Here is a 12,377-nt window from a genome sequence, read left to right on the forward strand (position 1 = left end):
TGTAGTGACAACAACATGGAGAGAGATCACTGTGCCTTCCCTTCTTCCGCTTTCCGTTTTTGCACTGCACTGCGTTTTTGTACTCCACAGTACACAGTAAATTGCCTTTTCACAACCCCAGTGCTGCTGAAGCTGAAATTCACATTCAGCCTTCGCATCCAAAGCCAAAATAACTGGGCTCTGTCCAGGCCTTGTCCATAGGTCTGTGGGATGAATTTAATCCCTGAAACCCACAGTTAGGCCACTGGTCTTTGATATAAACTCCCTCTGCTGCTCCTCACGATGGGGTATCTAGGCAATGGGATTCTGGGGTATGAGATCCAGGGAATGGATCCTGCCTGCAATTCAGAGCTGCTGTGGAGAACCCCCCTAGGGCTCACAAAGAATGAAGAGATCTACCTGTACATACAGCCAACCCACAGGCTCCAATGCAGTCCCACAGTGGGCCCTGCACAGCTTTGTGCATTGAGAAATGTAATTCTTTTAAGTTGTGGAGAGGGGAAAAAAGACCTGTCCATCTGTTTCACGACATACATTTTACAACCACCTTTGCAGAGGAGGGCGGCAACAAGGAAAACAAGGACAAGAAGATATGGTGGCAACCCTGGGTGAACCACACCTCCAGTAAGTTTTCTGTGTGCACTAAAGGTTTGTGAGCCACAACTAACTGGAAAAATGACATGTATAAGTTAGGGCAATGTAGCCTGCTAGAAACAGTGTCTTTGCACACAGTTGCTGGGATTGTACACAACAAGAACCTGCAGAAACTTTTTGTTTGGTTGGATGGTTGCATTTTAGCCCCACACTCAAAAAAACAACAACAAACCACCCCAAAAAACAAAACAAAAAAAAATACAACCATAGGGCTTCATGTAGAAGTCAATCGGAGTTTTGCCATTAACTCTAGTGGGAGCAGGCTTATGATTCTGCTGTAAACCTAAGGCCAGATTCTGCTCTTGGCAGGAATACCTCCCCTGCTGCACACACAGCAGGCTGGCAGCAAAAAGGAAACATCATGGGTGGGGGGGGGACCCATAGAGGACAATTGTCTTTATTTAATTCGGGGTCAGCTGACAATTACATGATTTATAAAACACATTTATAATGCAACCAATCTGTTCTTCAATAGCTGTCCTAACAGTCAGCCCTATTTAGGAAGGATGCTTGCTATGTGTATCTTAGCAAAAACTGTACCATTTGTCTGCTCTGTCCCTTCCAAGCCCTCTCCTAGCCCTACATATTTCACTGCTGTTGAAATGTGGTTTTCTTTCCCAATGTCCCTATTCATAGCCTAAGGGCTGCTCTAAAGTATATTAAGCATAAAGATACTAATCAAGCGAATAAAAAATAGTAACAGCAAAAATACTCGCATGCTCCACTATGCTAATTAATATTTACTAAAACGTGTTCTGTTAAAATGGCTAGACTAGGATTTTCAAAGCCACATAGATAGGCAGCTCCTATTTAGATGTGCAACTCCTATTTATTTCAAGGGGACTTGTGCATCTAAATCCCCCGGGCAGCTCTGCAAAATCTCAGCCACATCTCTTTCTGGAACTGATTTTAGTGATTCGAGCTGGGAGCTACTACCTCTTTGAGACAGACAGTGAGGAAGAAGAGGAACAAGGGCAGACAGAAAAGAGGGAGGAAGAATCACCAAAGAAAAAAACAGCATTCCAGGTGCAGGACTTACTTATGATAATACTGAGTAGTGTTGCCTAGTGGATTGAGCACTGGACTGGGACTCAGGAGACTTGGGTTCTATTTCCAACTCTGCCTCTGGATTCCTGTGTGACCTTGAGCAAGTCACCTGATTTCCCGGTGTCTCAGTTTTGCCTTCTGTAAAATGGCAATGATGATGCTTATGTCTTTTGTAAAATGCTTTGAGACTTACGGGTGAAAAGAGTGAGGTCTTATTATTAATTTATTATTAATCATTAATTATGATTATTTTACACAGTTACCTTTTTTCAAAAAAATCCCAAGAGATTTACTGCAAACTACCAAAATATTTTCCTAACATTGCTCTTCCATGGAAGCAATTGCTGTTGTTACTAGGGGGGTGTTAGGTGTCTGTAAAGGGAAGCAGAAGGCGTCAGTGAATTCCCAGTGAGAGGGAAAGTGGTCTGTAGACCCATGAATGGGAGAGGAGCAAAGGGATCCATCTGAATGGAAGTGGGAACGGGGGACACACCACATATTTGATCCACTCTATTAAAAAGTTTGTGAAGCTCCGGCATACCGGAGTACGTCAAACGAAACACAGCTTAGGCTTGTTCAGCTGGATGGAAGCACCAGGCTTCTCTCCAAAGACTAATGGGGTTTCTCCATGCAGCTTGCATATGAAGCCTGGATGTCCAGCTCTAAATCAGCTCTAAGAACAAGAAAACAAGATGAAACCAGAGAGCAGAGGAAGAAAGAGGAGGAGGAGCAACTGCGACTGGCAGGTAATGGGAAGAATGCACAGACACCTGCGCACAGGGGCTGCTTGGCCAAATTAGACAGAAAAAGAACTGTTTGAATGAGAGAGGCTGTAATTCCTACAGCAAGAATCACTAATAGAACATTAAGGGTAGTCATTTACATGTGGCTAGGTCAGGAAACGCTGACACCAGCTTTAATTACCATCCATATCGCCTGTCCGCAGCACATCCCACATGCTGGATGAAGACTTCCCTTTTCCATAGCCATAATGCCCTTAACTTTGCCCCACATACATGTTCATTTCAATACAGTGTCTTGTTATCTGATTATGTAACCTGCAGCTGGAGTCATAACCCCATTGATTTCACTGGGCATTGTGCTGGGCTCATAATTCCTGAATAGCTGGAAAGATGTCAAGGCAAAGTTTCTCTCCTCTATAGCTCTGTTTATGTTCCTATATGATACAGGAGAGGTGAAGTTGGAATTCCATGAAGAGAAAGGGGAGATATCAGTCACTGAAGAGAACCTAGATGAGCCAGGTGAGTAGCTCCATATTGTAGCAGCAAACCAGAAGCCCTTGCTCAGATGACTTCATAGACTCATAGACTTTAAGACCATAAGGGACCATCATGATCTAGTCTGACCTCCTGCATTCCAGGCCACAGAACCTCACCCACCTACTCCTGTAATAGATTCAAAGCCTCTGGCTGAGTTACTGACGTCTCAAGATTTGAAGACTTCAGGTTACAGTGAATCTACCATTTACTCTAGTTCAAACCAGCAAGTGACCTGGACCCACATTGCAGAGGAAGGCAAAAAACAACCCAGGATCTCTGCCAGTCTGACCTGTGGGAAAATTCCTTCCCATCCCCACAAATGGCAATCAATTAGACCCTGAACATGTGGGCGAGACCCACCAGCCAGAAACCTGTGAAAGAATTCTCTGTAGTAACTCAGAGCCCTCCCCATCCAGTGTCCCATCTCCAACTGTTGGAGATATTTACTACTAGCAGATGTAGATGGGCCATATGCCATTGTAGGCAATCTCAATCTCCTCCATACATTTATCATGCTCAGTTTATTTCCCCCTTTACTCCGCTTGGAAGGCTGATCCAGAACTTCATTCCTCTGATGGTTAGAAACCTTCATTTAATTTCAAGTCTAAACTTATGGATGGCCAGTTTATATCCATTTGTTCTTGTGCCAACATTGGCCCTTAACTTAAATAACTCCTCTCCGTCCCTGGTGTTTATCCCTCTGCTGTATTCATAGAGCATAATCATATCTCTTGTCAGCCTTCATTTTGTTAGTCTAATCAAGCCAAGCTCCTTAAGGAGGGGTTGTAAGTGCTTTGGAGGATAGGATTATAATTCAAAATTATGTGGACAAACTAGAGAAATGGTCTGAAGTAAATAGGATGAAATTAAATAAGGACAAATGCAAAGTACTCCATTTAGGAAGGAACAATCAGTTGCACACATACAAAATGGGAAATGGCTGCCTAGGAAGGAGTACTGCGGAAAGAGATCTGGGGGGGTCCTAGTGACGCAAGCTATGAGTCAACAGTGTAACACTGTTGCAAAAAAAGGAAACATCATTCTGGGATGTATTAGTAGGAGTCTTGTAAGCAAGACACAAGAAGTAATTCTTCCGTTCTACTCTGCGCTGATTAGGCCTCAACTGGAGTATTGTGTCCAGTTCTGGGTGCCACATTTCAGGAAAGATGTGGACAAATTGGAGAGAGTCCAGAAAAGAGCAACAAAAATGATTAAAGGTCTAGAAAACATGACCTATGAGGGAAGCTTGGAAAAATTGGGTTTGTTTAGTCTGGAGAAGAGAAGACTGAGAGGGGACATGATAACAGTTTTCAAGTACATAAATGTTGTTACAAGGAGGGAGAAAAATTGTTCTTCTCAACCTCTGAGGATAGGACAAGAAGTAATGGGCGTAAATTGCAGGAAGGGAGGTTTAGGTTGGACGTTAGGAAAAACTTCCTAACTGTCAGGGTGGTTAAGCACTGGAATAAATTGCTTAGGGAGGTTATGGAATTTCCATCATTGGATATTTTTAAGAGCAGGTTAGACAAACACCTGCCAGGGATGGTCTAGATAATACTTAGTCCTGCCATGAGTGCAGGGGACGGGACTAGATGACCTCTCGAGGTCCCTTCCAGTCCTATGATTCTAAGTCCTCTCTTGTAAAGTAGGTTCTCTGCTCCTCTGATCATCCTAGTAGCCCTTCTCTGTACCTGTTCCAGTTTGAATTCATCTTTCTTAAACATAGGAAACCAGAATGCCACACAGTATTCCAGATGAGGTCTCATCAGTGCCTTGTATCATGGTACTAACACTTCCCTATCTCTAGTGGAAATACCTTGCCTGATGCATCCTACGATTGCATTAGCATTTTCATGGCCACATCATATTGGTGGCTCATAGTCATCCTGTGATCAGCCAATACACCTAGGTCTTTCTCCTCCTCTGTCACTTCCAGCTGATATGTCCCCATTTTATAGGGATTAACAAGAATTTTTCTTAAATGCATGACCTGGCACTTTACACTATTAAATTTCATCCTGTTTCTATTACTCCTGTTTTCAAGGTAATTCAAATCTTAATGTATGATATTCTGGTCCACCTCTGTGTGGGCAATATCCACTTCAGTAAGATGGATCAGGATTGGATGGGAATAAAGATAACCTAAACTGACCTTTGAAATCCTTTATCACTGTGTCTCAGCCAATGCTGAGGAACTGGTTGAAATAGAATAGTGCATAGAACCATTTCCTGTTTGTAACTGTATATGTTTTTTTCCCCTTTTGACAGAAAGTATAATTGAAAGGATAATCAATACAGTCAAGTTTACTTGGGTCTTTGTTCAAGCATTGCTAGATGATATTACAGAGGCACTGAACTCTCTCTGTAAAAATAACCTGGACATAGCAAATGTGCTGAGAATTGAAAGGTGCATGCTATGGCGAGAAATTAATAAGGTAAGATCACTGTCATTTTACACAATGTCCTGTTTTTTTTTGTTTATGTAACAGGATGTCTGACTATATTCAACTGTAACAAGCCGGAAATTCTGCGGTCTGTCCTGAAATCTTTATATACACAAAATTCTCATTGAGCTAGATATGCATAAAAATGTCCCATTGAGCACAAGCTCATTGATAGAGGTGTCTTGAAAAGAGAAAAGTCACATAAAATTTTCATTGGTCACTTCAATTCCAGTCCAAGACTCCATTTCAAGTCACTTTTAATTTTCTTTTTCATTTTCAAAATATGATGTCCAGGTTTTTTATTGAAGTTTTCCAACCAGTTTCTTTGATTATTTATGCATTACAATAGCAACTAGGAATATGGTTTATTCATGTTCATTTGTGGACCAATCTTTCTGCATTAGGTCATGTTCTGAAACCCATTGTTACTCCCCTGAAAGAGACTTGATGTCAGTATAAATTCTGAGCGCTGCTTACATCACTGAACAAAAGTATTCCAGGTGCCTGAAAGACTGACTTGCAAGGAAAGATTAAAAGAGCTAATATTTAGAGCTGGTTGAACAATTTTCATTGAAACTATTTTCTAATGAAAAATGGCTTTTTGATTAAATGGGAACTTTCATGAAAAAAAATCCTGTTATTGTAAAAAAAAAAAAATTGGGGTTTTCTTTAAAAAAATAAAACGGGGTGTTTTTTAGTTTTCAGCAACAACAAATTGAAAAAAATTGTTTACATTTTTTGTTTTTTCAACAAGAACCAGGAAAATTTTAAGAAAAGTTTTGGTGAAACTGAAAATCATTTGTCTTCATTTAAATTTTTCATGGAGAAAATCCCCAATAATTTAATAAGAACATAGGAACTGGTGTATTGCAGCGGTTCTCTAACTGCGGGTTGGGACCCCAAAGTGGGTTGCAACCCCGTTTTAATGGGCTCGCCAGAGTTGAAGCCCGAGCCCAACTGCCTGGGGTCAAAGCCTGAGGGCTTCTGCCCTGGGTGGTGGGGCTCAGGTTACAGCCCCCCCCCCCAGCCTGGGACTGAAGCCCTTGGGCTTCGCCGCCCCACACACCCAGGGCCGTGGGGCTTAGGCTTTGGCCCGCCCTGCCCAGGGCAGTGGGGCTTGGGCAGGTTCAGGCTTCGGTCCACTCTTCTGGGCTCATGTAGTAATTTTTGTTGTCGGAAGGGGGTCGCGGTGAAAAAATTTTTGAGAACCCCTGGTGTACTGGATCAGAACCAAGGTGCAGTTAGTCCAGTTTCCATGACAGTTAGTCCAGTGAAAGTGGCCAGCACCAGATTCTTCAGAAGAAGATGTAAGAAACTCCACAGTAGGGAGAAAGGGGTCTCCTCTTGGTCTCCAATAGAGATTGGCTTAAATCACAAAACATGAGGTTTAATATTCCTTTCAAAATTTGTGCTATTATTAATTTATGATAACACTGGATATTCTTGAGATCCAAATAAATATCTATTCCCACAGGTTTCTACTAACTATGTTTAGTTGACTAAGAGCTGTCATGCTTATATTCTGAAGGGCATTAACAGCAAGGAAGGGAACATCTTATTTAGTGTGGGACACAAGGATATAAAAAGAGCACCAGCCATCGGTTTTAAAGATGGGAATTCCCCATGGGAAGTAGGGGTCTCAAAGGGTAATATGGGATTACAATCGCTTCCATTGACAGAAACGAGGACAGCATTTTTCCCATCTGACTGATTTTGTATTAATTTTTTAAGGGAAAAGAGGCCTTGCCAGACACAATTCTCCAATATTACAACATGAAGAAGACTCAGCAAGTGCAAGCAAATCCTTATGGAGGAAATAAAATGAAAGGCACATGGGAGGATCAGCGTGAAGACACATTAGAGTGCCAGCAGATACCCAGGGGGGGAACCCAGCTACCTCATGAGAGCAGTGCATCCAGGTGAATAGACAGTGGAACATTATCCTTGTCAGAACTTCTCATAAGAGCTGGTCAAACCTATAGTGAGGTAATGTGCAGCTAGGCAATATTTGCTGGATTTGTTACAAATCTAAGGTGTTTATCTGCTCCCCCAACCCCAGCCATAGTATCTGAGCAGCTAACAATATTTTAATGTATGTATCCTCACAACTCCCTGGAAGGTGCTGTTATCTGCATTCTACAGCTGGGAACTGAGGCACAGGGAGGCTACATGATGTGCCAGAGGTCACACAGGAAGTCTATGGTGGAGCAGAGACTTGAAGCCAGGTTTCCTAAACCTTAGGCTAGTGCTTTGATCACTGAGCCATCCTTCCTCTCAAGCCTCCAAGCCTGGGTTGTGGAGTGAACCTGGTCCCAGTTCAGAGTGAGTCTGGGATAACTGATGGTTTGAATGGAAGCTGGGTGAAGCTCGGCAGCTCTGCTTTGCTTCACTTTGAGATTTTTAAATTCATTTGAGCTCAAAGCAAAAACTGTGGCATGAAGCAGGAGTAATCCCAAGGGAGGGGTATCAGTGTCATCAGTTAGCCACACCTGGAGTCAGCCAATGAATGGTTACAGTGAGATGAGGTGGCATCCTGCAAAACTCAGAACTGATAGGTAAGGTCCCAGGAAGAAAATCTAAGGGAAAAAAGGAGTTCAGGAGAACTGGTGGTTTCTCAAGGAGACAATATGAAAGGCACAACTGCAAGCTATCTTGATGCAAAGGAAAGACAGGAAGAATAGTAAGAGGCCAATATGGCTCCATCAGGAGCTCTTTAATGACTGGAAAATGAAAAAGAAATCCTAAAAAAAAGTGGAATCATGGACAAATTTCTAAGGAGGAGTACAAATGAATATGCACAAGCATGTAAGGGCAAAATCAGAACAGGTAAGGCACACAATGAGTTACACCTAGCAAGGGACATAAAAGGCAGTAAGAAGAGGTTCTTCAAATACATTAGGAGCAAGAGAAAGATGAAGGAAAGTCTGCTTAGCGGGAAAGGAGGGCTAATAACTGATGACATAAAAAGAAAGCTGACATGTTTAATGCCTAGTAGGTCACACATTGAATATAAATTAACAATATGATGCAGCTGCGAAAAAGACGAATATCATTGTGGGGTGTTTTAGCAGGAGTATCATATGTAAGACACGGTAGGTATTTGTCCTGCTCTACTCAGCACTGGTAAAGTCTCAGCTGGAAAGCTGTGTCCAATTCTGGGTGCCACACTTTAGGGAACAAATTGGAGAGAATCTAGAGGAGACAAAAATGATGAAACATTTAGAAAACCTGACTTATGAGGGATGGTTAAAAAAAACTGGGCATGTGTAGTCTTGAGAAAAGATGACCAAGTAAGGACCTGATAACAGTCTTCAAATGTGTTAAGGGCGGTTATAAAAAAGATGGTAATCAATTGTTCTTCATGTCCACTGAAAGTGGGACAAAAAGTAATGGGCTTAATCTGCAGCAAAGGAAATTTAGGTTAGATGTTAGGAAAAACTTTCAAACAATAAAGGTAGGTAAGCTCTGAAATAGGCTTCCAGGGGAGGTTGCGGAATACATATTAGTGGGGGTTTTTCAGAACAGGTTGGACAAACACCTGTCAGGGATAGTCTAGGTTTACGCGGTCCTGCTACAGAGCAGGGGCCTGGATGTGGTGACTTCTTGAATCCCTTCCAGCCTTACATTTCTATGGTTCTATGATTCTATGAAAAATAGCCCCTAGGGCAGTGGTTCTCAAACTTTTGTACTGGTGATCCCTTTCACAAAGCAAGCCTGTGAATGCGACCCTCCTAATAAATTAAAAACACGTTTTTATATATGTAACACCATTATAAATACTGGAGGCAAAGCGGGGTTTGGGGTGGAGGCTGACAGCTCGTGACCCCCCAGGTAATAACCTCATGACCCCCTAAGGGGTCCTGACCCCCAGTTTGAGAACCCCTGCTCTAGGGAGTGGCTACAGGGAGGTCAGTTAGCAACAGCTAAACTCGGGGGAATGATTACAGCGGAATTAGCTAGCATGCAGCTGGAGTAACCCATGTGTAATATTGCAGAGAGATCAATTAGCATGCAGCTCATACAATGACTGCTGTGAGGCCAGTTAGCCTGCAACTAGTGTGATGCAACATGAAATACTTTGAATACTTTAAAAGAACAAGCTTATAACGTTAATTAATAACGTTAATAACGTTAAATTCTGTGTGAATCCTTTCTAATCACTGTCACCATGACCTTACATGTTAAAATTCTTAGCTGGATTCTGAATTTATGGTGAGTGAGCCCCTTCTCCCTTTGGCATGAGACAGGAGGTTTCATATTAGTACAATTATTTCAATGTCAATTAAGAAACTTAACTTATGATTTTCAGTGATTTTTTTTTAAATAAAGAAACTCATTCTGGATCTAGGACACCTGATGAAGTTGCTGAGGAAATTAATGGAGATGAGGCAGGACAGAAGGTGGAAGATGAAGACAGCGTCAAAGAAGCTGCCCCAGAAATGACCACTCCTCTTCCTTCCTCTGAAACAAAAGATTATGCTGTTTCCCCATCAGCTGAGAGAAGCAAAGAAGCAGGCAGGCCATTAAATGAAGTTCCTGTTATCATGACTGCCAGTGAGCTGCTTCTGAACAGGCAAGAAAGACCTAAAGTCAAACCCAGCTGCAGAGATACCCACAATGTGTTCATGGAATGATGATGTGCCTTAACAGCATGGCGCCACTTAATTGTTTCTAGTTTTTTCACTTGCACAAGCTGACATGGGACATTGTGTTTGATGTCAGACTAAAAAGAGACTTTATAGGGCAGATGCTCAGCTGGCGTAAGTCAGTGTAGCTCCATCCATAGTAAAGCTATGTCAGTTTTCACCAGCTGGGGGATATGGAATTATGGATTATAGTCTCCACCCATGAGACTAAAACTACTGCATGGTCGAACTGGTCAAAAATTTTCACATTAAAAGTCCCCCCCCCAGCTTTTTTTTTCCAAAATGAAACTTTTCATAACAAGTTGTTGAAATTCTCATTTTTTTTTGCAAATTTTTCCATATGATTTTTACTGAAATTTTTACCAAAATAGATTTTGTTGCTTACCACAAACAGTTACTGATTGAAAATGGTGGTTGTGGTAAATGAAAAAATATTTAAAAAACAAATTAAAATTTCAGTAAAACAAAACAAAACAAAAACCCACCCCCACAGAACATTTTAGGCCCAGTTTGAACCCTGTGAGATGAAAACAAGTCAGAAATTTCAAAAATGTCACTAAGGTGTTTTTTTGTTGTTGTTTTGTGTCCCCTCCTCCCCCCTCTTCTCCCCCCAGCCCCCCGACCAGCTCTACTATTAGGGATAGATATAAAGAACTGTGCCCATGCAGCAGAGGCATTTGTGTTCATAGGAGCACTATGGTTGTTACGCACTAATGCTACTGAATTGGTGAATTCAGGGCTAAGGTCAACAAAAACGGAGGGTGCTCAGCAGCACCTCCAAGAGTTGCTTTGTACTTGGAGGTTTAAATGTGCAAACACACCCATGTTTTGTGGGGGCCACTGAGCAGGTGCTGTTCAGAATTAGGGGTGGGGGACTATGAGTGTATGTGAGTTAGGTCAGTAACAGCTTTCACAGACGATTTGGTTGACAAAGTATCACAGCTTTAGTCATGCAGTTCTGAAGAGATTATATTATGCCATACATCTGGTCTCTCTCTCTATATATATATATATAATCTTCTGTATTCAAAATACTAGCTTATAGCCTTGCACCAATTTTGTGAGGAAATATAATTAATCTATTTTTATATATTTTTTTTGTTCTATGTTTCAGGATGTTTCATGACAATGAACTGGAGCAGTCAGACAAGTTTTATCAGAGTCTGCCTCGATCCCTGAAGTTGGGCTTTGCTTTGTACAATGTGATGGTGTCCAAGTCAGAAATGCTCTGTTATTTTGTCATCATTCTCAACCACATGGTCTCTGCTTCTGTCCTCACTTTGGTTCTGCCCATCCTTATATTCCTGTGGGCCATGTTATCCATTCCAAGGCCTACTAAATTCTTCTGGATGATGGCTATCGTTTATACAGAGGTATGCAACAGCCAGAAAATTGCCTTGCTGCAGACATAAGTGTCTCTCTGCAAACAAGTACTATTCTTTTTCTTTACATTAAAGCGCAATAAACTTCTGTTAGAATGGATGTTAATGGGGTAGACTAGATGGCAGACGTGACTAAAGGATACTGGTAGGTCTGAAGGTAGTTCATGAACCACAGGTAATTTGCTGAACATAAAACCAGAAATAAAGAAAATTAGAGAACATCTATACGGGATGAAACACCACTGCAAGGTTGGCTCTTCAGGATCGCAAGCCAGCAAAAATGTATTTGGAAGATCTACAAACTCTTCTGAAAATGTTTAAGGCTAGCTGTTGCCCTGCCAGGCCATGTCTTCCAACTAACTTTGTCTTTTTTCCTCTCTAGGTAACAGTAGTTGTCAAATATTTTGCTCAGTTTGGATTCTTTCCCTGGACCACTAAGTTATACTGCGGCATCAATGCAGAAGAGCCATTTGTTCTGCCAAACATTGTTGGGATTGAGAAGAAGGATGGCTATGTGCATTTTGATCTTGTGCAGCTGCTGGCTTTGTTCTTTCACAGGTCTATCTTGAAGGTAACTTGTTCTTGAAGAGAAGGAGAAGAAATGGCTAATTTCTTAGAGCTCTGCTGAATGTTGGCAGAGAAAAACTGAAACTCTGCTAAACTTGCCTGGTCTTAATTTCTGTTATAAATTCAAAACTCATCCCATTCTTTGGGGGCAGGGACTCAGACTCCAAACCCAGGTTTAGATTTAAACTTAGCATTTGGCCCTCAACTCCAATGGTCTGAACAAAATCCCAGATTTGAACACTTATGGGCCTAATTCTTTACAAATAAATGCCATTTTCTTTAATGTGAGATACTCACATGCTGTGATGGGAGATTAGAGTCCTTGGGGTGAAATCCTAGCCCTGCTGAAGTCAATAA

At 41.7% G+C, this 12,377-nt stretch overlaps 1 protein-coding gene across 1 annotated transcript in view; it reads left to right on the top strand.

Moving 5' to 3' along the window:
* LOC125622468 (piezo-type mechanosensitive ion channel component 2-like) overlaps positions 1 to 12,377 on the top strand; it is a 52,411-nt gene that overhangs the window by 24,803 nt on the left and 15,231 nt on the right. The window contains exons 18-26 of the mRNA XM_075118997.1: positions 556 to 624; positions 1,568 to 1,680; positions 2,336 to 2,447; positions 2,892 to 2,963; positions 5,250 to 5,416; positions 6,954 to 7,071; positions 9,959 to 9,998; positions 11,186 to 11,444; positions 11,836 to 12,024. Of these exons, the coding sequence (XP_074975098.1) occupies positions 556 to 624; positions 1,568 to 1,680; positions 2,336 to 2,447; positions 2,892 to 2,963; positions 5,250 to 5,416; positions 6,954 to 7,071; positions 9,959 to 9,998; positions 11,186 to 11,444; positions 11,836 to 12,024 (1,139 nt within the window). The remainder of the gene's footprint in view (positions 1 to 555; positions 625 to 1,567; positions 1,681 to 2,335; positions 2,448 to 2,891; positions 2,964 to 5,249; positions 5,417 to 6,953; positions 7,072 to 9,958; positions 9,999 to 11,185; positions 11,445 to 11,835; positions 12,025 to 12,377) is intronic.

This window comes from Caretta caretta, chromosome 13 (assembly GCF_965140235.1).
Source record: "Caretta caretta isolate rCarCar2 chromosome 13, rCarCar1.hap1, whole genome shotgun sequence".
In the NCBI taxonomy this organism is placed as follows: Eukaryota; Metazoa; Chordata; order Testudines; family Cheloniidae; genus Caretta; species Caretta caretta.